Raw genomic sequence first — 26,627 nt, 5'->3', positions numbered from 1 at the left:
TTGGCCTCTGATGAGTGACAATTTTGAGCAAAATATGTATTGGAGACAAAGGCTTTGTCTCCTTCCTGTGCCTTTTCAATGAATTACACCTCTCCACCCCCTACCCCCAGCTTTTTAATTAAATGGCTGCAGCTCCATCTCTCTATCCGTAGCTCCCCATTACAGAGGCTAGATAAGGGATTGCTATCTGTAGCATGTTAAGAAAGGCTGCTGGGCAGCCAAGCCTCATGAAATTTGTCACAAGATCTCATTTTCCTCATTGCCAGACGTGATGCTTATAATTGATGTGGAGGCAGCAGTAATTTATTGGCCGTCTGCAATTATCATCCCCTTCTAGCAGGGGGATGTGACTGCAATTTATAAGTGTGTGCGTGTGTGTTGTTGGTGTGTCTGGGGTTGGGGGTGTGACATTGTATCGTATAAATTAACGCAAAAACATGTTTCTCCTTATCACATGGTAAGTGTGTATGTGTGTGTGTGTATTTGCCACTTAATAATGCAAATTAATGACAGGCTCCATATCATAAACAATATGGGGCCTGTAATGCAGCCACGTTCAGCCGAGGTGTCGAGGCAGTCAGTGCGCCAGCTGGACTTTCACACACAGCCGGGGGGTGGAAGGGCAACCAGAAGCCTGGGAGGTGAGGGGGGGTCAGAGAGGGCGGGCCAGAGGGGCAGAGGGGGCTGGTGGCGCAACCCTTTGTCCACAGCTCCTCCTTATGTCTTTAGGGTTTGTTTTCACACAGTAAAAACAATAACAAAGGGGTTATAGTGTTGATAATGTGGCTGTCTGTATAGTTAGACTGTCAGACTTAATGTAGTCAGTCATTTACAAGTGTGTTTTAATTAAAAAAGTGATTTCTCTTCTAAACGTTTTACTGGCATGTTCAGAAAAGAAAATGCACATTGTATCCAGAGGCCATTTGCCACTATGACAAAGTGAACTTAAGTAATAGTGGGTAGTAGCTTCTCCCTGTGTATTACACACCTGATTTTAAGACACCTTCTTAAATTAGTGTATGGAGAATATAAATTTCTCTTTCCTGTTCATACCATGAATCAAAAATAACACATTTTTACATTGCCAATATGATCCGTTAAGACACTGCATTAATAAAATCTGCATTCATTAACATAGGAACATCATTAGTAGTATCAAGGCAGCACTTCAGCTCAAATATGAGGTAATTCATGGCTTCTCTGCACATATCGTGAACTCACCAGGCTGGGGACAGTGTGCTACAGTCAGTGTTGTCCACTCATTAACAATGGTGGCTGTGGCTCTATCCGTTTGTCTGCATGTACAGTGTATTTTCTCATTGAGTCACAATAGAAGATTCTCTGAAAATACACTCAAGTATTTTCCTGTTATTTGCCAGACAAATAGATATTAACAATTGTGAAATAAAGATAATTCACATCTCATTTTCTGTTCACAGACAACATCACCATTTTAGTTTCACACACACATGCACAACTACTGATATAATTGAGGGGAGAGCCTCGTGTTTCGTGCCACGTTCTTGGAGTGTTTGCTTTTTTTCTATGCTCTGCTCTGTATAGCAGGTTTAGTGGTGCACAGATTTTCCTGTTGCACAGCGGTGAGCTCCATGGTCAGAGTGGATTGCTGTCATGCCATGGTGGGGAAGAGAATGAGGAAGATGAGGGCTGTCACCAGCCGCCACTCTGAGCATGCTCTCTTTGTCTGGGGAAATGGAACCTGTTTGTTTTGTCTACCTGCACGCCTGTTGTGTGCAGTTGCCAAATTAGACTTTCAAATCAAGAAGCCAGTGGGAGACCAAGACTCTAGTTTTCTCCTTCCCTTTAATAATCATCCCTGTTTACTCTTCAGGGAGTCATCTTTATATATTTTTTTTCTTAAATGCGCCCTCTAAGCAGGGAGAGTGTCTTTAATAAAGCAAGCAGGCAGAGCGCCATTCCAACATGTGAATTGCACAGGAGAGAATTGAGAGATGGAAGCAATAGAGGAACACCGGAGGAGGGGTGGAGTGGGGGCTGCTGCCGCTGCACCCTTCATGCTATTATCTTTATGGCATAGCAAAACATGCTTCAGGCAATCAGCATGAAATTGTTAATTGCTCAGCCCACTTGTGCGTTGCTCAGGGGACAGGGGCCTTCAGGAGGTCCCGCATCGAGCGAGCGAGGGTTGTCCGACTAACTGCATGCACGTCTGGTCTCTCACACGACACATAACACTGTCCAACAAACATGATGTCTCCCCTCACTCTCACTGTGACCTTCACAGAATTGCAGTGACAATCACCAGAGGGGTGTTCCACATAGTGTATTTAAGAATTAATTGTAGCTACAATAGCATATGTGCTTGTTAAACAAGTTTTGTTCATAGCGGAGTGGGCATAGACGTAGCTTAGTTTAGCTTCGCTTGTCATAATAATGTTTGATAAATGGTAAGACTGGAATTTAGGCTTTAATTTGAACTAAGGGCTCTGTGTGTGTGTGTGTGTGTGTGTGTGTGGTCATGATTGCCTTGCCTGTCTGAAAATGCATTTCTCTCCAACGATTATACGTAAACACAATTTAGAGACAAAAAAAATCTATTTAGCCTATTTGCGTGGCTATCTGCAGTATTTTCAGATGGATTCAGGTGTACTGTCTATGTATGTCGGCTTGTGTCAGGTTAGTGCTATCAGTTTTCTCTTATTCCTTTTGGTCACAGACCCACAGATGCAATGACGACTGCTTGAGATAGTAGTCGGAAGTGAGTGAACCCAAACCCTAAGCAAAAACATTTTTTTAAGATAGACTCAAGAGGCACGAGGCCACCTCTTTGTTCTGGGGATGTTCATCACAGAAGTAATATTGGCTCCAACATGATTGCAAGAAAATAAACGCAGCTCTCACCCCTGTTCCTCGTACTTCTCTCACCTCCTAAGAAGTGGCTCCAGGTGGCTCAGAGGAGGATATGTAAGACATCTTTTCAAAATGAACATCACCCCTCCCGTTACATGCTCAGTCAGAACATAATGCCCCTCCTCCTTGGCTATCAGTTTTGTTCCTGTTGGAAGCGAGGGAGAAAGAGCAAGGTTACACGGGGCATCATATTAATGGGGCCTGTCATGCGCGTAGATCGTCTTAGGCGTGGAGGAGGATGAGCGCTCAAAAGGTGTTGTCTTCAAATAGGATTTCTGCAAGTGAGACATCCTCGTTGGGTGATATCCCCCTCAGAGCAGCCACTTTCTTATAGAATGATCTGTTATTAAGCAAATGAAGTGCTGCGGGCCCAACGGTAAATCCCTCCACTTTGTCATGGTGTGCTCTCAGTTATCGCACCCTGCTCTCTCATTCATTTCTGATGTTCTACCCATTTCGCCATGTTATACCAGGGTGCGCCAGCCTTGTGTTTGAAGTCGGTTGCCCCTTTGGAGCACGCGTGACACAAGAAGGGTTTTAAGTTGTAATCAATGACTCCTTAAAGGCGCGTTGATCTTACATGAAAAATGAAGTTTGAAACTAAGCTTTTTATCCTGAGTAAAGTAAAAGGCACAATTTGTTATACGAATGTAAATGAATGGATAGACCCCCGACTTGGTATCAAACTTGGGGATCGGATACCTCTGTTACTTTAAGATTGTCTTTTAATTTAATGCCTTACACTACTAGATGCATTTATATTGCATTGTGAGTTATAATCACATGAGAAGCAAAAGTTTAAACTACTGAACTTTTTAATATTAAAGGGCTGACGTGCACGTTAGAGTATCAAGTTGTTACAGTATGTGCGTAGTATCAGTTGAACTTTCTACCAGTAGTGTTATAGTTTGTATGTTGCACTTCCTGTGTTCAGTTTCAGGTCCTGATATCCCTTGGACTACTCTCACTAGTGGCCACTCGGAGACCTGTTTTGCCCCGACACCGTAACATAAGCTCCATCAGTCTACTGTGCAACGATCTCCGCTCAAGGAACAATTAGTAAATCTCTTAATGAACTTTGGTTTGACGTGGGCCTTTTGTGCTGGCCATCCAGATACATGATAGAGGAGAAAGAAGGGGCGATTGGAAGGGGGCGGGGTAGACAGGGGGAATGGCAACTGCTAGACAGGAATTGATTGCATTAATTGATATGCCAATATGTAAGCTTGTTACATCCACCATTGCTTAGGATGATGGCTAACAGGTCCTGCTGATCAATGGAACCAATAAAGGCTTCATCCATTAATGAGCAATGTGGTAATTAATGTTATCCCTAAACCAATTACCTCAGGCAGTGCATCTACAGGAAAGCGCAGCAAATAGTCCAACCAGGTTATCTCTGTTATACTCTTAGCAATTTTCTCATGCTGCCTCTTTACTGCTCTGTGAGTTAGCATGGCTGTAAGGCTGCACTCTCAACCGGTCTATTCACAGCCCATAGGGAGAAAAATATTGTGAAGTGATTGCACGTGTTATCAAATGAATTGGAAAGAAATTTTGAAGAGTCATATTTTATATTGTATTTAAATAAAACTACATTATTTGCTGCCTCGGCCTTGAAGTTAAAGAACCATCTAAAGTAGTCAGAGCTTCCTATTCTGACCTAATCCAATTCATCTTGTTCCTTTATATGGGGATTCATGCTCGTAGAGCTGGAACTTTATTGTTTTTGTAAGGACCCTTCTTCTTTCTTTCAGTCTCCTAAACCTCCATCCTCTTTTTCTATAACTCTCTGAACTGCAGACGGAGAGGTACAGAGTCAGAGTGAGGTTTCTAATGTCCCCCAGTATTCACACAGCAAAAATTAACTGGTGGCACAACAAACATAATTGTTGGCCAATAACTTCAGAACAATGTAATTATTACAACTCTAATTATACATGTTATGTGTAGTGTAGCTTGTGGTGAAGAATAAGTCTATAGTGCGTGTCCATGGCCACAAAAGCTTGATTGTCTTGACAGTTGCAACAAAGAGCAAGCCGGAGAGACAGAGCCAAGCAAGAAACCACAGCTCCCTCTGATAGACACACTGTCTGTACATGAATAATAGCAGGCTTATAAATCAATACTATTGTTTTTATGTTTTACAGTAAGAATTGTCTTACCTGGAATTCATTACCTCTCTCATTGCTCAACATTTCCATTCATCACATCTTCATATGATGTAAATAAAACAGGGTTTTCTGCATTTTAGCGCCAGGGTATTGTGAAGAAACAAAGGAGCAAGTGTTGTGTGACAGTTGGTGCTGTACTGTAAGTCTGACTTCGGAAACAATAGTGTGTTAAGTAAATGACAGTCATGCAGCTTGTCGGGCCCTACCCACCGTGCCTTCCTCTGCCCATTTACAGTAAATGCTTTTCACTCATTGAGCATTACATGGCGGCTGCAGTTGGTTTCAATTAATTATGGAGGCTTGTTGGAAAAATGTGTGTTGTTTAGCCGTGTAGGGCGCAAGCATCACTTAATGTGTTAATTGTGTTGTATATTTAATAAGTAACACCTAAAATGCGTTCATATATTTATCACTTATGTCTGACCTAGGTAAAAACAAATACCTACAGTATATTATTTTTTAACTTTAAGTCTTCTCCCCTAAACAGACTTAACAGAGTAAGAAACAGAACTAAGTGTGAGATGATGACTTATTAGTTGGTACAAGCCCTTTAGACCAAAATCCAGTTTATGTAATGGGTGTTGCAGAAGTGCAGAAAGGCCCATCTGTCTCTCAGCCTATTATCCGAAGCCTTAATCGGGACTTACAGCAGGGCAGGCTAAATAAACAGTAAGTAAGTTGTCTTGGGTAGAGGAACGTCAATGCCTGCAACTTGCTCAAGCCTTTGCTCTGAATAGTTCTGTATTGACCCCTCAGGACCCCCCGAGAATTCCCTAATTGAAAATTAATATTGAATCAATGCCGCGGGCCATTTGCATATTGATTATAAACATCCAGGAAGGCACCAAGTATGTCTTGGATCAATAGGGCCCTTCTGCAGCAGGCCGAGTGCACTACATCACATGGCAGCTGCCTGCTCCTGAGGTTAATGACTGCTGCTTGTTAAGGAGCTCTTGTCAGGTAGAATCCAGCCACAGGGTCTTTCTGCCAAAACTGGCAGCAGGTGAGCTGCGGAGGGTGGAAAAGGAGGTACAGATGGGGAAGATGAAGGGGCAATATAGGAGTCGGGGAAAACCTTATGTTTTAAGCAACATAGGTTCCGAGTTTATCTCTGCATAAGCTGTGTTAGCGACTTGTAAGCATCACTGTTGCTCTGTATCAACCTGAGTTTATACCTTCTTTTTGCACTCTGTTTTTTTGTGCCTTGGCACCCCAGCCCTGAACCCTGACCACTCCGTAGCACAGACCATAAAATACTCCAACCATGTGTGTTTGCACTGTATACGTGTGTGTATAAGAGGGGATAAAGAAGGGAGGCTGATCAAAGATAACACCAACCATTTCCAGCCCCTGAAGGGAGAGAAAACAATATTAGGTAGATCAAAAAGGCCCTTTTTAATTTGAAATGAAACTTTCACAGCATTACAAGACAAAGGAGACCAGGAATCCTCTACTTTAAGGCACCGATTAAGATTCAACACATACATTCCTCTCCCAAACTCCCCGTAATAGTTTCCACATGTTGAAGAGGTGGAGGCTGGAGGGATGAGATGGCAGTGAGGACAATGGAGTGAAAAGGTTAGGTGCAGATAGTGGGAGATGAAGAAAGGGAGCTCCATCAAACCACCTTCACCGGTAACCTGAGCATAGAGTCCAGCAGAAACCTGTCTGGCTGGTTTAGTGGCAACGCTGGAGCCTGGTTTAACTAATGGGGCTCTCTAAAACTGGATGATTCTCTGAATCCACAGGAGACAGCAGACCTGGTGTGAAGCACATGTGAGAGCAGCTTATCCTCCAGTCTATGAAAGGCAAGGTCTTGAATTAATGCCTCTGTGCAGACTGTGTCCATTCTCCCCCCTTGCCACAGCCCCCCCTCCTACCCCACCCCAACGCACACCCTGCACTGGGAGCTAGGGTCTGGGAGCGGAGAATGGAGTGCCGGGCCCAGAGAACCAGGCTGCATCTGATTGCTTCATTACAGGCCCTTTCATTGACTTGGTTGCACTGAACTGATGAACTGAGGCAGTGGACAAGAGCACATAATAGGAAGAAATGAATTCTTATCACAGCCTTCTCAGGAGGCCACTGGTCCTGGCTGGAGCCAACAGAAGCCATGGCTGAATGTAGAGGAGGGGGCTGTATCTGGGCCCATTTATGAGCCAGAAGCAGGATCTAGACTGAGGACATGATGGAGCTTTAGGATGTTGGATCAGTACACAGGGGAGGAACCATGAATCCACAGAGAGCCATATTATTGTCAGCAGCTTGTTTTAATGATTAGTTTGGTGATTAGTGTTTGCTTTCTCCTGGTAACTGACACCCATGGCATAACATTTTTTTTCAATTATTTATTCCTGCAGTCCTCCAGAGGCAGACTTCTGCTAGTTAGAGTCCCTGCTTTAGGCCCCATAGCAGCACCCAAGCACCAACCACTGAGATGAATAATTAATGTTGTACCTTACTGGGCTCTAACCCCTAACTCGCCAACCTCTGGCTAATGAGTGAGAAGAGTCTTCTGCAGCAAGGACAATAACGGCACCCATTATAAAAACAACAGCAACACTAACAACCACAGCCATGCATACAATAGAAATGCGAGATGCGGTATAGCACAGCACCAATTTAGCAGCAGGCTCGGTCTCCATAGGGCAGGGGTTGTTAATCCCTGACCATGCCTTAGAGAGGCTAGGGACTCCACAGCTCTGACCAACCTGCTCATTTCCATGCCTACATGCACAGTCAGCACTGAACAGAGGCGGAGCCGCGCAGAATAAACCCTGCGTTTTACAATTGCTGCAGATGTGATCCTTAGACTATTAACATAACAGTTTCCTGTGAAAGTTACCTTAAATTATGTGATGTTGTGTCATCATAATGTTCCACAAATGTGCATAAATTAAAAAAATGTACTTAGTGGAGTCTGCTGATAGGCCGATCAGGCACCACACCTACCTGCCAGTGCGCTCTCTCCCCTCTGCCTCCCTGCTGCCATCAAATCTTTCCCCTCCCCCCTCCTGCTCATACCTGTTCACTTGGCACAAAATGGATGCTGCAAAGCCATTTAATTGGCCTCCACTTCAGAATCCAAGGGCATTTGAAATGTCTCTAATAATATCTCTTCCCCCTACAGAGCTGTTCTTGACAGTGTTTGGGAAGAATGTACTTTGTTGTAAATGGTTGTCTTGCAGCGAGTGGACATCAGACAGTCTTGGTGCTCATCCTATGATCTTTTAGCCTCAGTGATTGCTTCAAGGGTGCCGTGGCTTTCTTTTTTTTTCCTTTTTAGCATGGGGTAAATGTTACAAGAACAGTATCAGACATACTAGTCATTTTGGTCATTTTAGAATAGCCGGCCCGTGTTTTAGCCACATCATCAGTTCCATTTTTTTCCCTTGCCTGTCTCTTCCTCTCCCTCTCCTGTGGCTGAGCCAAAGATAACTGAGTAGCAGTGTTTGACTGTAATCACTCCAAGTCTCTTTCTCTGGAGAGCAGCACAGCGGGCAGCGCGGTTCCACCCCTCTAGGAGCTTTCAGCCCACTTTCACAGTATTATGACATGTTCATGAAGAATCAGACAAAGCCAAGTTTACTTACATACGTGTAGTGCACAAGCGCACGCCTTTTAACTGTATGTTATTTGGATACATCTGTCTTCTAATGATCAAACTGTGGTGAGAAACCGATAGAGTTTGACCTACTGTGGATAGGCTCAACTGAACCAGTCGTTGGAATAAACTTCACAGCACAAAAAAAAAAAAATGGCGTCGTCATGCAGGGTGCTCTGCCAAGTGTCAATCTGAGGCATTTTCGAATCTCAGGTAAAATTGAAAGCCTAAAGCAATTTGGCATACTGATTAGGCTCAGATTAATACAGGCGGGATATACCACTGAGATTAGAAGGATAACTAGTTTAAATGATGGTTGAGTTGGTCCATTGCATCCCATCATCTGGCTCTGAGTCTATTTTGTAATTAAGGCTGTAAGGTGTGCGCATAATCAAATAAATAAATAATGCTGCCAGAATTATGTGATAATAAATTAATACATTACAAGAAGTGAATAAAGGAGCTGCTAATTGCATGAGATGAGTCTTTTTCATTAGCCTTTTGAGAGGAAATTTCATTATATGCATCACAAGCCATGGTGCCAGATGAAATCCAGTTTTAAAAGTATGCAAATAAGAATAAAGTATTATGTTAGGAAAACCATACGAGTCATAACACTGCATTTGAACAGACATCTAGATGTGAATTTGTTATCCAGTTTTGTTATAGCTTAAACCTCTTTGCACTCAAAAGAATTAAAGGCAGAAGTCAAAGGAAAAACACTGGTGCATCATAACCCAGAGTAGGGTGCTGACCTGGCTTGTAGCCTCTGTGTCTTTGAGGGTTTGCAGCTTTTTAGTGGCATTTAGTGTCAGCCTTTTTGGGAGATATAAAAATATATGAGTAAATGTTTTGATGACAGTTTGGATTGAGACATAACCTCACTCCAAAAATATCTGCCATTATAATCACATGTAAATACATCAAAAGGTTTAGAAACTAGCAGTACGGGTGATGTCTGCTACCAAACTAAAATAATATTAAAGATTCTTTTACATTCTTACAAAACACCTCATGGTATTGATATTCAGTTTTGTTCGCTTTCTCCATACCTATTGTTGCGAGCAAAACATAAACTTGGTTAAATGCATCTCCAATAATTGCGCTGCAAAGTTGGTTGATTATTTTGTACATAATTACAGTGGAAAACAACCTGCCTATTAAGCCTTTAATGGCAGTAATACAGAAAGCAATTACCATTACTTTGCTGCTCACACTGAAAATAAAGATTTCTCTAAATTAAAAGGATCCTCTGACTACTGCTATGGCTAATTGTGTGGGGTCTTGTACAGACATCTGGTTGTACATCATTTGTAAGGGCTAAATGCTGATCAGTTAGGAAGGCCTTTACAAGCTGTGTCCTAAGTGTGTGTTTTTGGGGCTGCTCTGCTGCCAGGGAGTCTGATAGCTCTTGAATTATTTATCTATCAGGCTGCTGGACGGTAGTCACGGCGACCTAGGCCCCGTAGTGGTTGTCTGGCGACATCTCCCTCCAACAGTAGCCATTAGCAGAAAGGGGTAGGGGTGCTAATGAGCAGGGTGCAATGTGCATGGGACCGGAGTTTTCTAACCCTCCAACCCTCCCTCACACGCAGACCCACCACACTGAATAAAGACGCACAGAAGATTTACAAAGATCTGAGTGCAGAACTTTTTAATTACGGGGAAAAAAACGAGGTTAGAAAAAGAAAAAGATTGAAAAAGAAAGATAGAAACAACCACCCGTTTTCCTATTAAGGAGAAATGTCAAGCGCGGTGGTGAAGCAATAGTCTGTGTGCATCCCTTTGTTGTCCTCCCTGACATTGAAGGCTAATTTTTCATGGTTATTTGAACTGGAAAATGAAAGAGAGGTTTGCGATTATTTCCTATAAATGACAACACAATCGCATTACGCTTCAGTACAAACACAGAGAGGATATTGCCTTTTCATATTTCATGTGAAAGTAATGGATGGGCTATGCAAAGAGGAACAGAAAGAAAGACAAATGGTGAAAGAAAGCTCCCCGTGTTTGATTTGTATTAGAAACTGAATGGATAGAGGTAGCAAGAGTTTTTTTTTCAATAAGTGGTAGCACTCTCATGGATGTTTTAAAGTGCCTGTGCAGTGTAATCATTGGATTTCTTTAGCAATTAGCTAGGAGCAACCAGCCGGGGTAGTTGTTAGAGGAAAAGTTGCCTGGTGTATCCACTGCAGTCTCTACCACAAAAATATATATCTATAGTACAATCCCCACACATACACTGTCTTAATATCTGTACAGCTGTATGATGTAATAAATACAAATAAGCGTAATAAATAAGATAAAACACACCACCACCTCTCCTCTCAACTACCCTCAAACTTTTGAACTTACAGGCCTTACAACTTTTGAAAGCAAACACACATCAATGATGCCCTATTATATTTTAAATAAAATTGATTAGCAAAATTGGTATTCATAACCTCGTCGGATTCTGTTTTATCTGGGCGCACGCTTTCATAAACAAACAGCCGGTTAGGCCCTGGGCTGTGGATGGAGACAAGGAGGCAGGATGACCATCGAGGAGAATGGCAAACCAGCCCACTCTGGAGGGTTATGCTGAGAAATGTGTTTGTGTACTTTAAGTTTGCAAAGATTGAAGGACTGGCAGGAAAGCCTGTGCCGGCAGGACTCATTTAAATAGGACCCATGTGGGAGCTGCGAGCCGGACTCCTAACACGCGCCGAGGTAGGCGCTACATACATCCAACCATGGCAACATTGATTTTCTGAGCTAATACCTCCACAGAACAGTCCACAGGCAGATGGATGCACTACAAAGATATGCAAATGGCGCATTCGATAAATCGACAGGCAGAGATCTTTTTCAGACAGTCCACTGTACTGGTCTGCAGTGCCTAAAAGGAGAGATAAACAGATAAGTACCTGTTAATGGACACACACATACACAAGCGTGCACACTCAGACAAACATACAAGCACCTGCCTGTACCTTGGAAAACTTAGATCGATAATAGAATTTCATGTTAAGCAGAACCGCTTCAGAAAAGCACATCAAATAAATCCAGAGTCTGTCCAGCATTATTTTTTAATACGAAAGTGCAGTTTTTAATGTGGCGGACTATATTTTTAATTTTCAAGGTTTTCTTCAAGACAGCTTTTTGCACTATATCTTGTGTATAATAACAAAACAAACTGTGGGTATAGTCATATTCAGTGCGCTTATTAGTCAGATATGAAACAAAAGCTGCTGGGTGTATGTCATATATAATAGATGTGTGCTGTCTTGTTAAGCCCAGCAGGCTGTATGTGGCTGTGTCTCTGTGGAGATAGGCTCTGAAGCTCGCTGTACCTGGTAATTAAAGAGAGTTTGTGGCAAAAGCCAAACATCAGGAGAGATGAGCTATGAACAAAAGAGCTGTGACAGTTTCAGGTTATGTGATTTTTGTGTCCCTTTTTTGCCAAATGAAAAATCAATACATTTTCCGGGTTATACATATTCAGAGTGTCCACCGTGCTTCCGCCCTGATGGAGAGAGGGGCGGGGGACTGTGGGCTAGAGTGGGGGGGGAGTCGCCTGTTCTCCTGTCATAACTGTACCATCGCATTTTCCAACCCACTGGTGAATATTTCAGAGTTGATGTGATTGCCCTTCATGACAGTGGTGATGGGGTTTTTTTCCTCCCTCTTTTTTTTTTTTTCAGACACCCCTTCAGCCACCCCCACACTCCGTCAACCCACCCCAATTCTGTTTGGTCCCTTTGAATAGCTGCAAATAGGTGAAGGCATTGTGGTGTGAGCTGGAGGAAAAAGAAAAAGATGCATTAATAAAAGGAGGTTGATTTAAGAGGAGGCAGCAGTGGAAGACGACAAGCATAAATGCATGGCGGGGGGTGGCAGAGAGGCAGAGTGACTCTTTGTGCAGGACAATGTCCCTCAGGCAGAGTAGATGGAAGAGCACTGCCCAGTGATGTTTTTGCCCCCTATCCAGGCTTTTAGCCCACCATCCTAGCAGGGAAAAGTACAGCCTGCATCTTCCATTGTGGACATAATATGTGTTAGCGAGCGGTCATCATCTTGGACATTCAAGGAAGTCACAGTGTGGTGTGCGTGTGTGTGTGTGTGTGTGTGTCAGCTGGGACAGAAGAGTGAGCAGTCCCTGAATGCTCACTCCCTGTGTAGCCACATTAACCTAGATCCTCCTCTCCTTCATCACTCAAGTAAAACACACAAAGAGAAAATAACTAGAGCGGCACTCACTTTATCCACTTTAGTTGCAATGTATCTAAACATGCCATTATCACGAGAAGTATTTCTAATTAGTATCTTTTCCCAGGAGATACCACGTTAGGGAACATATTTAATACATTACATGGTGCTCAATAACACATCCTCACTCACCAAACGCGGCTAAATTAGCAGCATTTAGTGTTTAATTTTTTTTTTCTGTTGAAGAATACATGACTTCTGTGTGTGACTTTTTGTGACCTGAATGCGCCGAGCCTCCTTTAAAACAGCCAGTGACTTTGAAACACAAGGGGGATGAAATTAAGTGTTGTGTGGAAGACCTATGGGGCCGGTTTGATGAGCAGGCACCACCGGGAGAGCAGTGGAGCGTTGGAGGAGGGGGTAGCCGCGGTGCTGTTGGAAGGCAGTGTGAGCTATCACTGCTGTTTGTGATTAACTTGCCGTTTAAAGTTTTTTTAGTTATTAGCTGCCCTAACCCCGTACCCCTCCTCCATCTCCTGCACCTCCTCCTCCTCCTCCTCCTATATTACCCCCCCCCCCCTGCCCTCAGCCCCATGGAGACACAAAGTATTCATTCACATTTAGATCCCGAGGTCACAGCAGGGCCAGCAGGGAGAGGCCAGCGAGTCCCCCCATAGACAGGTCAGGAATCTAACACGTAACTCCGACCAGCAGCGCTGAGGTAGCTTACTCTTCTTTCCTTTCAAAATGTGAAAGTGTGTGGGAGAGAGGGAGTGAGAGCACGAGTGAGGGGGAAAAAAAAGAGTACAGAGACAGATACACTTTAATTTTGTGTGTGTGGCAGGTCTTGTGTTTGTGTGTAACATTTTACATAGATTGTGAAGGGCAGTTATGCGTATTGTACTACACTTTGGTTCATTTTGAATAATACCATTTGCATTTTTGACTGTATCTCCTATTTAAAGTTGAAGTTCATAAAAATTTATACAACTGGGATACATAAGGTTGATCAACATACACATGCTTGTAGTGCAGTGGCCAGCACGGTTACTGATAAAACCATGTTGTGGTTTATTGGGTGTTCATAAGCAAACACCTCTTCTCTCTGGCTAGGTTGTGGGCATGCTTTGCTCTGTTGTGGTTTTATGAGAGGTAGCTTGTGAGGACACAAGGAGGGATCTTCTATGAGTGTGTGCGTTGGAGGGGGCTTACGAGGGGTGGTAGTGTTTTCCTGTGTGTTGTGCTCTAAAAGGGGGGTCTTGCGTATGGGGCGCAGAGGTGCTGATATGAGGAGCGGACAATGCATGAAAGCCCTCAGCATGGGTCCTGTGTCTCATTGTCCCATGGTACCCTCCTGTCACTTTCATTTTGCACCCTCTAGTCCAGAGTCAGGACAACTTTGATATAAGGAAGGGGTGCAAGGGATGATGGGGGGAGCAAGAGGGGGATTTTTAAAAGAAAAAGTAGGGGAGAAAGATAGAGTCTGTGAAGTGTGAAATAAGATTGCTTTTTATCCGACAGTGCAGCGTTAAAGAAAAGGAAGCTGTCCGGCCCTGGATAAAGCCGGGGGGGGAAGCACACCTCTCTGATTTACAGTGCAGTCCTGTGACACCTGGTTAAAATGATAACAACAGCCTCAATAATCATAATGAGAGTAATGAGAGCTTAGACACACAGCTCCACACAAGAGCCCAGAGAGAAGCAGAGCTCAGCCCTACTCGAGAGCCGGGGAGAGGGAGAAGCTCAGCTCAGCCCCCGCGCTGGTTCTCCAGAACTTACGAAAGCCAAGAGAGACAGACAAGACAGTGTTGTTGACTGAGATACTGTATATGCAACAAAAAAGAGCAGGCTGTCACTGCTGTTTTGAGGAAAAGACTGGAGCCATTCTCAGGTAGGACTGGAATTCTGTACTTTAAGAAAGGCAGTTATCATCATAGCAGTGTATTCTGCTGAGGCCGAGGATGGAGGAGGAGCCTGACCTAGTGAAAGATATCTAGAGTGACTATTATTACTTGCTGCTGCTCTTCTCTACAGTCTGGGAAGGAATACTGGAAAGTGCAGTGGTTACCATCAATTATTTATTAGGCCGTTTGTGCTTGTCAGTCTGATTAGCATTAGTGTAATCACTGCTCTTCAGGGGAAAGGAAGGCTGCTCTCTCTCATCTGAAGGTAATCTTGCCGTTTTCAGTGTCTCATCTTCACCGGACGCCTCTTGCATAGCATCTGCTTTTGTCATCTCCACATATTTCTTCCCTTTTCCCCTTCCCCGTGTGTTTCTGTCTGTTGCTGCTCGGCCCCTTCCCCCCGCACCTCATTAATGTGTGTGAGCAAGTTGCTCTCTCCCAGCTTGTAAAGAGTGACACCTATGGGCTGGATTAAGCCTCTGCACTCACTGGCAAAACACAAGAGGGGAAGGCTGCTAAGCGTCTGTATGGTGTGTGTGTGTGTGTGTGTGTGTGTGTGTGTGTGTGTGTGAGTGTGTGTGTGTGCGATTGTCTGCGCGTGTCTGCGAGATGCTGGAACAGAGAGCCCATGGACTGTCCCCACTGAGTGACTGGCAGAGCAAAGCTGATATTTATATGCTCAGAACAGATGAGTGTAATCTCTGTGTCGGCAATGGGCTTATTCAGTTTGCATGATTAGATTAATGGAACTGTTTCATATCATTGTATTAGGATGGTTAATGAAGACAATTAATTAGAAGACAACCTTCAGGCTATTGTCCTTAACATCTCTCAGATTTGGGTTAGAAATGGCCTGCTGCCATAGCTTTGAGTGTTTCTCCTCATCTATTTTCAGAGTTAATCTATGGCTACAGTTTTAGTGTCTCTTCCATTTGTATCCTACTCTTAGGCCACTCATGACCTTTCATTAATTATGGTCGGCCTGGCTTTAATCATTCTGTAATACCGTTGGAGATGAGATGAGGAATAGGCAAAGCCATTTGCCACTTAAAGATGTAACGCCGCTCCTGGAATTAAATGTCTGCATTTCTGCATAAATTATGGACGGGGCTCTGTGTTGCGTGTGCTAAAAGTGTCATATGCGTTGATTAAACATCTAAATAAAGAAGTATTGAAAACATGAGGAGGAATAAATATCAGTGCACATGTGAGCACGTACAGTATGTGTGCAGGAAGTTGGGGGTGGGTACAGGGAAGCTGAGTAGCATTAGAATGTTGGCTGCCTATCAATGTAATGTTTAAGCACAAAGTGTGTATTAATGTGTAGGTGGGGAATTAGTCTCACTACAAGTGTCACATAGCTAAGAAATGACACCTTGCCCCGTTTTTAAAGGTGAAAAAATTTACCTGGGGATTATTTTGTAATCTGAGCACCTATGCAGCTGTACAGTATCCTAATTCTCGCCGAGTTGCGGGTATTTATGCAGGCAGGAGTTAGATGGGATTTCAGGACTTGGTAGGAGATCTCTGGTTTTCTGGGAATGTTTAAGATCCGCCTCACCAGCACGGGATGGGCTGCACTGGATGGAATTCATGGGTTGCCTTGGAAACATAATAGAAACATGGTTAAAAATAAAAGAATAAAATGTATTCATGTGTGTGGGATCAGGGGAACACTTAAATATGCTTTTTACAAGGAGTCAGTCATCCCTTTTAAATATATTTATTTAAACGCGGGATCATTGGATCACAGGATCGGCTTTTAGCAATAATGTGTAACAACACAATCCATGCACCAATCACTCTGCTCACAAAGCTGTGTCCTGCAGCATTTGTGTCAGCAAGCAGGAAATGGAGGATATTGTTCCTGTTCTGCAAGTAATACAAAGGTGTTATCCATTGACCTTGTAGTCTTAGTGTGTATTCAGTCAACCTTTAACAAGCAAGACAGGTTTATATATGTCTTAAAATAGCAGAACATGTAGATAATCTTAAATATCCAACCTTTTTATAGCCAGCAGAGCAGCTGATTTTCTTTCACACACACACAGCAGAGAATAAAATGTCAAACAATAATTTTCTTTGATGTATTTTTCATTTATAAACATGACTTATTTGCATACAATATCTCTATTCACCCTTTCAGGTGAAAAAAATGTTTCTGAGTATTCTCTCTGTGAGTAAGACTTGTCATCAGGAAGGGGGCTGTGAGAGTAGCCATGTGGTTCAGAGACGTATGAGTGTTCAAAGTGTATCTGCGATAATGACACATACCAGACTTTGAGAACACGATGTCAACTCTATATACAGTGTATGCAGTGTTTCACAACTGACAGGATAAACAGTGAGTGTTGGGGTAATGTAACGTCATAAAAGTGGTTTTGGCTGTGGGTAGTCATGTGGTGAGCTAAGATTGGATGTGTGATGACTGCAGGGCTGAATACTTGAACAGGATATTTCAGTAGCTGTTGTAGCATTGTCAATATATCAATAGCTCATAGAGTAGAGACCTGAGCATGAAAGCATTTTCAAAAGAGCATTTAAGTACATTTGCTGTGAATTAGCTGACGTGTGTAATAACTGATAGGGCCTATTGACTGCGGCCTAGTTTACTGTTGTCAAATCAATGCGATTGCATGCAAGTCCCACTACTTTTAAACAAACTTAACAGGCAAAGGGGATGTTCAGGGGGCACTGGAGGGAAATAAACAAGATTGATGCTCTTTTTATTATCTGTTTTTGCTATCTTTTCCTCTGTGTGTTACTTACAAATGGCGTTATCGGATATCCATTGTTTGGACTTCGATGCTCCTAAATGGCCTGATATATCGAGCTGAGGCTTTTAAGGTGGTTACAGGGGATTTCTGCCTTTGACTTGGCATAAAAATAAAATGAATTGTGGCTCTGAAAGTTTTAAATATTTATGATTTTTCTTCTTTTTTTTTTTTACAACAGTAGAATAGAAGAAGTGAAATGAGGCTTGTATTGGTAAGTAACCTAGCAGATTGCAGCAGGGGACAGTAATGTATGTTTGTGTTGTGGTCATGTGTGAGAAAGAGAATGGGAGCTTGTCTACTATAAGGTCTTCCTTTTGAAGGATACTGCTCATACAATTATTTTTCCATCTGCCCACTTCAGGCCACATGTGTGCTTTTCTTCCGCAGTTTTATGTCCACATTAAACAGAGGAAACCATATTTGTGTCATGGTCCTGAATACATGGAGAAATATAATAAATTAGCTCTCAATACAATATACAATACAGATATAATTGTAACATAACAACAATAATACTAGTTAAAATAATAAGCATGATAATAATCAGAAATATTTGCCTGTAATTTCCCCCCATAATTCAGCCCTGATTTTATAATTCTTGCCAAAACAAATTTCACAGTGATGATCAGACAGCACAGGACAGAAGGCAGATTCTGCCCTCTTTGTCTGCTAGCCTTGCAACTGTGTGTCAGCATATGTAATTGTTGCAAGCTCCTATAGAAAAAAACGTTGCCGTCCCTTTAAGTGCTTCCACCAATTCTGATGGCGTGGTAATTTACATATCCCGTCCTCCCTCCCCCTTCAGGAGAGCTGAGTGAGGATGTGGAGGCTGCTAGTGAGACCACCACAGACCAGGAGGACCAAACCAAAGACAGAGAAAGTGGGGGGGAGAAGGAGCTCACCAAAGGGACAGGTAAGGCCAATATTTACACCACACACATTTAGGGACTACTATTCACAGGACACATGTGGCCCTGCACCTGAATGGTGCTGAACAACAGGCCTTTTGTCTAATTAAAGTAAACCTTTTTTAACAAAATATTGAGAGCCTTTTTAAGCATTAAACACTTTCTCTTAAAAAAACAAACCTCCCTAAATCCAATTCTAGTTTTCAAAGGCTGCACTTTCATGCTGCAGGTTTCCAGGCATTAAATCCCATCAGATACAGTGAGGATAAACTATCAATTTAGGTAATATGTTCAGGTGACATGTGACCCATGTTTTGTCTTTGCTCAATGGGTGATGTGAAGAGTGGGGCCTGCATGCATAATTCCAGCTGAGCCATGTGTGTACACACGTGATAGCAATGCCCCCTCCTAAACTTTGCTGCACACACACACACACACACACAGGGACACAGTCAACACTTGCCTGTGTTTAAAGTTATCAGATCAAGATGGTTTTACATGTGGATGTCTTAATTGACAGCTGTAGGTGGTGAATGCTAAGCAGGGGGTTGGGCTTGGGGTGAGGGGAGGAGCTTGAGGCCGAAACAAGCTGTGATCAAGGGTCCTAAAAAAAAAAAAGTGTTTTCAGGATTTTTGGACACATTTAAGGTTTGAATCTTACGTTTTTTTCAAATTAGGTATGCATACATTTGTGGAATTTTTCCTGTTTGTCAGTTATGACGATCACTACTCCACATGGTGAAAAAAAAACTTTTAAAGTTTGAGTATTGTTGGAGTTTTGGTATGATTGGTTCTGTCTGAAAGGGCCTAGAAGAAGGGCTGCTTACAATGACAGATGACGGCACTGATGATGGTGGAAGTACACAGCCATTTGAGGTTCTTATAGCAGTTGTGGTTCTATTGTTTGTGGTACTGTTAACAGAAGAAGTGCTTGGACAAGTATAAAAAGGCACAATCAGCATTGGAGCTAATACTCTAATACACTGTGGGGGAAAAAATATTGTATGTTTATCAATATTTTTGACCAAATACTTCGATATTGTGATGATTTTGCAGGGTTGACTATTGATGCACAGTGAGATTTTTGATAATAATCATCAGTGTTGTGGATATAATGACTTGGTGGGTAAAGGCAAATTATAGAACAGCTCGAACTGTCTGGTAAATTCATAAAATTACATCACTTTACTGTAATTCAGCCTTTAAAAGACAGCACTTAGGATATTCGGTATCCAAAAGACAATGTCTAGTCTCGTCACGATATTGATATAATATCGATACATTGCCCAGCCCTACTTTTAACACAGAATCTATGCAGCTGCCTTTCCAACTGAGCTGCCCAGCTTCATCTCCTCAATATGAATAAAACATGTTCTCAAAGTTTAATGAGAAATTTAAAGCAAAAATCTAAAACTTTAGATTTTGTATCCCATACCGTACAGTGTATGTGCATCGCTGCGTCTAATTATATATAAAGCTTTTGTTTACCGATTTCTCCAACGCCAGTGTAAATGAAATATAGCTTCATTTTTCTTCTTTATGCACAATTTACTTTGTACGCCTGTGTTAGAAAAACAATGTTGGCAGTTAAGACATCTCTTATTCAATAGAAGAGATTTCTGATAATGATGACACTGAGCAGTAACAGGCCTGGATAGATGCTTCTCACTTGTCTAACTTCTTGTGTTACTGCAGGATGTTTTGATTTACACTAGTCAGGTTAAAAGCTGGAAAACAATTCAGACCTTTTGCATACCTAAGTTTTTTATAAAGTGTAGGGAAAAAAAACTTCATCACAGTGTTTGAAGCCCAGCCTTTGTAAAATGTCTTTGATATTCGAACTTCTATTTTAAATGAGGCTGAGTTGTTTGTGCTCTTTGAAAGGGCGACACTCTTCTTTGATGGAAGAAATAATGATATGCATGCCTGACTGAATATGGCTAAAAGTATGTTTTAGCACATCAAAATAAAGCACTTTAAAAAGCATTAAAATGAGCTGGCCGATTAATAATTCACTCATACCTGTGGTGCACAGGAAGACGACTCCTCGCATTAGGATTCCTCCTTTTTGAAAGGCATGCAATTTGATACAAGCATATTCAGTTCCTTTCCTCCCCTCTGTCAGTCGCTAATCACCAAATAAGTGTGTTTCTGTGTTTTCACAAAGGAAATATGTGCTTGCATATGAAAAATTTACAGCTTCCCAGCAGCTTATTAGAAACGCTTAGTTAAAAATAGCATGTGCATTAGGGAACCAGGTCTGAGGGTTCTGTTTGATGTCAGTGAAAAGGTGGGTGGGTAGGTTGGGGTGGTGGGTTCAAGGCTGTGTTGTCAGCGAAAGGTAGACAGCTGTAGTTTAATGGAAGGGTCCCTTTTTGTACTTCAAACTTTTTGTGATTGATGAATACAATGCCCATTCAAAGCGAGTGCAGAAAAGCTATCTTGTAGGGAAAAAAGCGAGGAAGACCTCACAATGCATTTCGTAAACAGAGGAGCGCTTGTTTGGGCTAGTGATTGTCTGAAGATGTTTCTACAGTGGGCGCACAAAAGGTGTGTGTATGTTAGAATATGGTGTACGAGCATCTTGGCCAACCTGTTATTTATCTGAAAGGTGCTCGGTCTCCCACTGTCTGAGGCTGAGCTGTTTCTAAGGTCCATCATTAGAACTACTGAAGTATTTCTTCTCATCGTTGTCATGTAGCTGTTGGAACAGAGCACAACATTGTTCCTTTACAAATGACAGTCACTGTCAGACAGACGGCATTAGCGAACGCAGAAAAAAGGCTTCCTCCTTTTTAAAGCCACTGTCAATCTTATTTTCTCTTTCTTGTTCCGCAGCTCCTCAGTATTCATTAAAATCATTTAGAGGTACATCAGAAGCCTTTGTAAAATGCATATGTATTCAGCATGTCATCTCTTGAAAGATGCCTTCATTATTCTGTTGTTTTTTATTTATCTCAAAGATAATACATATATGTACATGTACAGGCACTCAGACATATGTAAATGTCATATGCTCCCAACACTGCACGAAATATGTGGTGCAACTTTTTTGTGATTATACAGTATATTATCATAAGTGTATATTCTGAGAGAAGAAAATACAAGTTACAGTAAAAGTAATTATAAGCGGAATACTAAAATCTTAATGTATTTGGACAGTGTCATCCTGCGTGATTAGTGATTCAAAGGGTCATTTTTTAATGCTAGTTATGAAATATGTATAACCGGACAGCTATGAGGCTCTTTCCTGTCTCCCCATACCTTCTTCACCTAGCTGAGACAGCACCGGCAAGAAGGGAAGAGCTTCTACACAGGGACAGGATCCTTACCTTCCTTCATTAAAGCAGGTGGTGTATTTATGCAGCAGCTGCATGTATGGGGATGCAGCAAGGAGAAAGGCAGGGTGGTGAGTGTAGGGGAGATAGGGAGGTGAAGAGAGCAGGAAGAGGAGGAAGGAGGGGAATTGTTAATACACCTGCAGACTTGGACACAATGTGATTTGACATATTTAACATAAATGTATGGGGAAAGGTTATATTGAAAGCTGGGGGGTGGGGGAGAGGCAGGGAGGAGTAGTCTCTCCATTCGGGAGCTGCGAAGATTCTAGTCCTCTGAAACTGAGCTTGATAAATAATTCTTTTCATACCTTCTTTCTCCTTACATTCAATTTATGGGAGCAGGAAAAATGATTTTCCAGCCTTGGTCATCCAGATTCTGAGATCAGTGGTTTTACTATGGAGATCAGACAGACTTAAAAGTAGACGAAACACCTTACACTTCTTATTGGCGATATGATATCTATATATACTGTAAATACTAAATGTGAGTGATTCTGTGGCTCATAGTTTAAAGTATCTACTTTAGGCTGATGATTATTTAAACATACCAACAGTTTTTAATATTTAATATGTTTAATATTGCACTCAAACATGTCCGTCTGCTTGGTTAACCACATGCATAGTCCCCAAACTCATTCATCATTTAGCAAGATGCAAGATATGTGAAGTAGGAGTGTAATGATCCATCGATCTGGATTGATCCGTCGATTCAGTGATCAATTCAAAAGTGAAAACATCGATCCATATCGTCATGTTTAGGTTACGCTTTTATTTTGAAATTCTGTGTCACTGTCAGTCAGCAGCAGGCAGATGATGGCAAGCAGCCGAGAAACTGGAATAAATCAGCGGTGTGGAAATAATTTCAGTTTCGGAGTAAATAGGGTCAACAGACAAAGCACATGTTGTATGTAAACGATGCAGTGATGAGATAAAACAGGGTGTACCTGCCTGGCCAGGTATCTCACTCTGCTAACTTGTTACTACAGCAATATTAGCCGCTCTGTTTCAACAATGTTCAGCTGAAAAAACATGCATGCAGGCTAAAATTCAAACGTGCTGTTCTGTCGGGGGATGCAGTGACTCAAACGTCTGCTAGCTGCTAGCCTAATTTATCTATGAACCTTGACAGTTGTTACTGAGCCAAATATAATACTTTTGTTAAATAATGTTGCTGTTAATCCATGTTTAATGGCTGCTGGGAGAAGTTTGCCTTCAAGTTGTATGAAAAAGATGATGGTTTGGGTTAAAATGAAAACGCATCTTCCAGAAAAAGGCTTTCTGTCAGAAAACCCTGATTGCTAACTTGCTGTTTTATGTGTTAGTGGAGTCAGTTTAAAGTAAACTTAACTGCACTGCAATGGATACAAGTGGATACAATTACTTACCATTATTTATGTGTTATTTTTATCTATCATGGCCAAAGGCAAAGACAGAAAGGGGTGGCAGTTTCTTCTTTAACTGATTGTGTTAACTGGTATGTGCACAGACCCCTGAATCAGTATCATAATGGAACTAGTGATTTACGCCATTAATGTGAAGTTAGTCAGAATAAGACCGGGGTTTGTTCAGGCCAAATAACTTGAGAAAAAAATACATATATATTTTGCTTTCAAATTCAATGCCATGACCACAGTCATATATTTAGTGCACACAGCACATGTTTGTATGCAGTGAATCCAAGGGTGACGGTTTTGTTTTAGTATTGGGGAGAGACACATATGAAAGCGGGCTTGGGGTTCCTCCTCTGGAAAATTTGAGTGCAAAACACTTAATTTCCTGCATTGTGATGAATTATATGCACCAGTTTATGATGGAAATGTCTTTATTTCCATTAGAATAAAAGTCCTCCATTACTTTAATGTTTTTATTTGGGAGGGGGCAAAAGCACATGTTCTAAATATTGATGGGGACATGTCCCCTTCCTAATCTACGCCTGTGACTGAATCCCTTTTTACAGTCACTTTCCATGCTGGCCTTGTCTGTGTTAGCTCGGGCTTAAATGTTAGCATTGTTAAAGTGTGTAGGAGTATTTTGACATAGTTTCGTGGAGCACCAATTAAAGGTGACATGCAGCATTCGATTAGCTGCTGCACACTGTTGTTTTTTTTTTTAGACTTCCTGTGTACAAATAGTGCATATTATGGTATTATCCTACTTCATTATGCCAGAAAACATCACTTTTACCTCTCACGTGTTGAGCCTCATAAATAAAATCAAAATAGGTTAAAGCTATATTTATTCATAATTAAACCTTTTCGCATTTTACACTTCACACCTTCAGCAGAGGTGTTGTTCTGATTGTTGTGGTGAAGTTTGAAGCATGTGCTGTGGATTTGTAAGGAGTAAATACAGAGATAGTGTAATGAGATGGTAACAAATTATGGTATGTTAAAACTAGGTATTTCCTAACAGATGTTTTACAATATGTATCTGATTGTTTGTTAGCACATACTGTAGGTTTGCACACAGACCAGCTAAAAAAATGTCTCCACATTACATCCAGTTAAAGGTTGACACTACCTGTGAAACTGTTTAGAGGAAGACTTGGCAGCTGGGTGTGTTTATACAAGTCTGTGTGTGTGTTTTTGGCTCCACATCCACCTGTGTGTTTGTATAAATGTGCTTCAGCATGCACACATGCACGTGTAGGTGTGCATGAGAAGCAGATGTTGTGTTGCACACTGTAGATGCTGCATTTAGTCTGTATAATGAACATGATGATTAGCATCCCCTAGACCCAGCACCGTGGCATTGCAGTCTTTTCATTTTTTATTGTGCTCCACATTGTGCTGTTAGTCCTCCGGTGCTGCTCATTCAGAAACAGACATACAAAGCGTTATGGATTGTTCTCCGTGTAACAGTGCAGATATGTAGATTTAATATTAGCCGCGGTTGATGCTTATGGTTAGTTACAATCAAATTATTCAAGTTTATGTTATTGTTACTATAAACTGGGAGACATTCAGTGCAGTGGTGATTTGTTATTGCTTTTAAACCCTAAGTAGTTTGAGAAATCAGGAGACAGAGCGGTGAAAATGTTTACATATTCATATCACGTCCTTTGAGTGCTTGTCATCCCTCAAATTGTAATTCCTTTTGTCTTTGAAGATAATAGGCCATAAATTGTCCTTGTTTGTGAGCCAACTCCCTGAAAGCTCAGTGTTTATGAGTTTTACCACGGGGTGTCTAATGGGCAAGCACCAGTGCTGTGTCTCCAAGCGTCCTGTAAAGGTGAACGCTATGTCATCCTGTTGTTCGGTGGCCTGAAGATTAATAACGCTTCTGCTAATTAATATCTCCTCTCAGTTTCTTCATCTTGTATTTGCCTTTCTTGCAATCATGTCATTAGGGTGCATAACACTCTCATATCACACAGTTTAGTGTTTTATTCTTGGACTTCATAAATAACAGGAGATGATTTCATATGTGGCTTCAATGTCGGCTTTTTAGTTCAAGGTTTCAGTTTTCTGGTATTTCTTTTTAATGGATGCAGAATAATTACCTGAGAAACATAAGATGAAATGGAACACTGCCCTTTATTGCTCTGGGCTCTGACGCAGGCTATAGATTAAAACCTGGATAGAAATGGAAAAAAGAAAAGACAATATTCAGGTATTGTTAGCATAGCATTAAAGGAGAATGAATTGTAGCACTGGGGGAGTTGAATCATCTCCATATTAATGGCCAACTTGCAGAGGGAATAGAGGTTAGGATTTTCTACATTCCAAGTAGCAGAGGCGCGTCAGAAGCCCTCTGCGGTGTGAAGGTGAAAGGTTTTGGGGAGTTGGGGATCAGAGGACACAGTTTTCAGAAAGTGTACCACTGAGGTTTACTATGCAGAGGAAATGTGGGCTGAGCTGTAGTTTAAAGTGATTGGCAGACTGTAGCTGTTCTGGGCAGAGTTACAGTAAAGTTATGCAGTCTCGCTGGCGTGGACGGACTGGATGATAGGTTATGTTTTTTACAACCGGAGGCCTGAAGCTGCCACGGCGAGACAGGAACTGTGGTAATGAGGGGGCAGAGGCTCCGGAGATGATGAGGACCCCATGTCAGTCAGTAGGAGGGGAATTCCCCTCCGAAAAACACCAGGAATCTTTTTCCCATCTTCCACTTCTTTTACATATTGTTTACTGTAACTCGCGTCTTAGAATATGGACAACCTCTCCCAAGGACAAAGCAGATTAATGGCAGCTGCGATTGCACTCCTGGAAGATTTCAATGGCAGATGACCTGTTGTGGTTAATTCAGTCTGTGCTGTGTCAGTCACTCTGTTCAGCAGGCATCTTTTTCCCCCCCCTTTAAAAGCACAACAAGGCTGTGATTGCTCCAGAGACCGTTGCAGTGTGCTGACAGCCCCTTTGCTGCTTGAATAATACAGTCCAGCTATGGGAGGTGAGACAAGGTGCCAAAGTCCAATTCACTTACGGGACTCGACAGCACAAAAGCCTCTGGTTTACGGAAAAGGGGCATGAATTAATAATCACCTAATTGACTCTTAGGTTTTTTTTTTTTCTCCACTCGTGCCCTGCCTTTTGTGCTTTCAAACAAAAGCCCACCCTGTGTATCTGTCAGAAGAGGTTTGGTGTGGATGGGGGATCTGTGTCTAATGACCAGGCAGAAGAGGTCAGGGGAACAGACAGACTCCTGACAGACATTAAGGTCACTGACGGAGGGGGAGCCCACGGTGGTCTCTGTGGACAGTTACTTGGGAATTGGACAAGCATTTTTAATCTAAGCAACCACAAGGTTTAAATACAGAAATGCATTGTAGTTTGAGGTCAAGTGTCATCACTAAGGACGCCTCTGTAATCTCCACAGCAGCCTCACAGGGCCCAGTGA

At 42.0% G+C, this 26,627-nt stretch overlaps 1 protein-coding gene across 7 annotated transcripts in view; it reads left to right on the top strand.

The window, feature by feature from the left end:
* Positions 1-26,627, top strand: part of zfhx3b (zinc finger homeobox 3b) — a 143,131-nt gene that overhangs the window by 94,252 nt on the left and 22,252 nt on the right. For 5 of the 7 annotated variants that reach the window (XM_050058033.1, XM_050057955.1, XM_050057697.1 and 2 more), the window contains exon 6: positions 18,345-18,452. The exons of the other annotated variants lie outside the window; for them this stretch is intronic. In XM_050058033.1, coding sequence (XP_049913990.1) covers positions 18,345-18,452 — 108 coding nt within the window. The remainder of the gene's footprint in view (positions 1-18,344; positions 18,453-26,627) is intronic. 7 annotated transcript variants of the gene reach the window in all.

The sequence above is a fragment of the Epinephelus moara genome, chromosome 1, assembly GCF_006386435.1.
Source record: "Epinephelus moara isolate mb chromosome 1, YSFRI_EMoa_1.0, whole genome shotgun sequence".
Classification (NCBI taxonomy): domain Eukaryota; kingdom Metazoa; phylum Chordata; class Actinopteri; order Perciformes; family Serranidae; genus Epinephelus; species Epinephelus moara.
The sequence above is the reverse complement of the archived record's forward strand: the minus strand, read 5'-3'. Positions and strand labels throughout refer to the sequence as shown.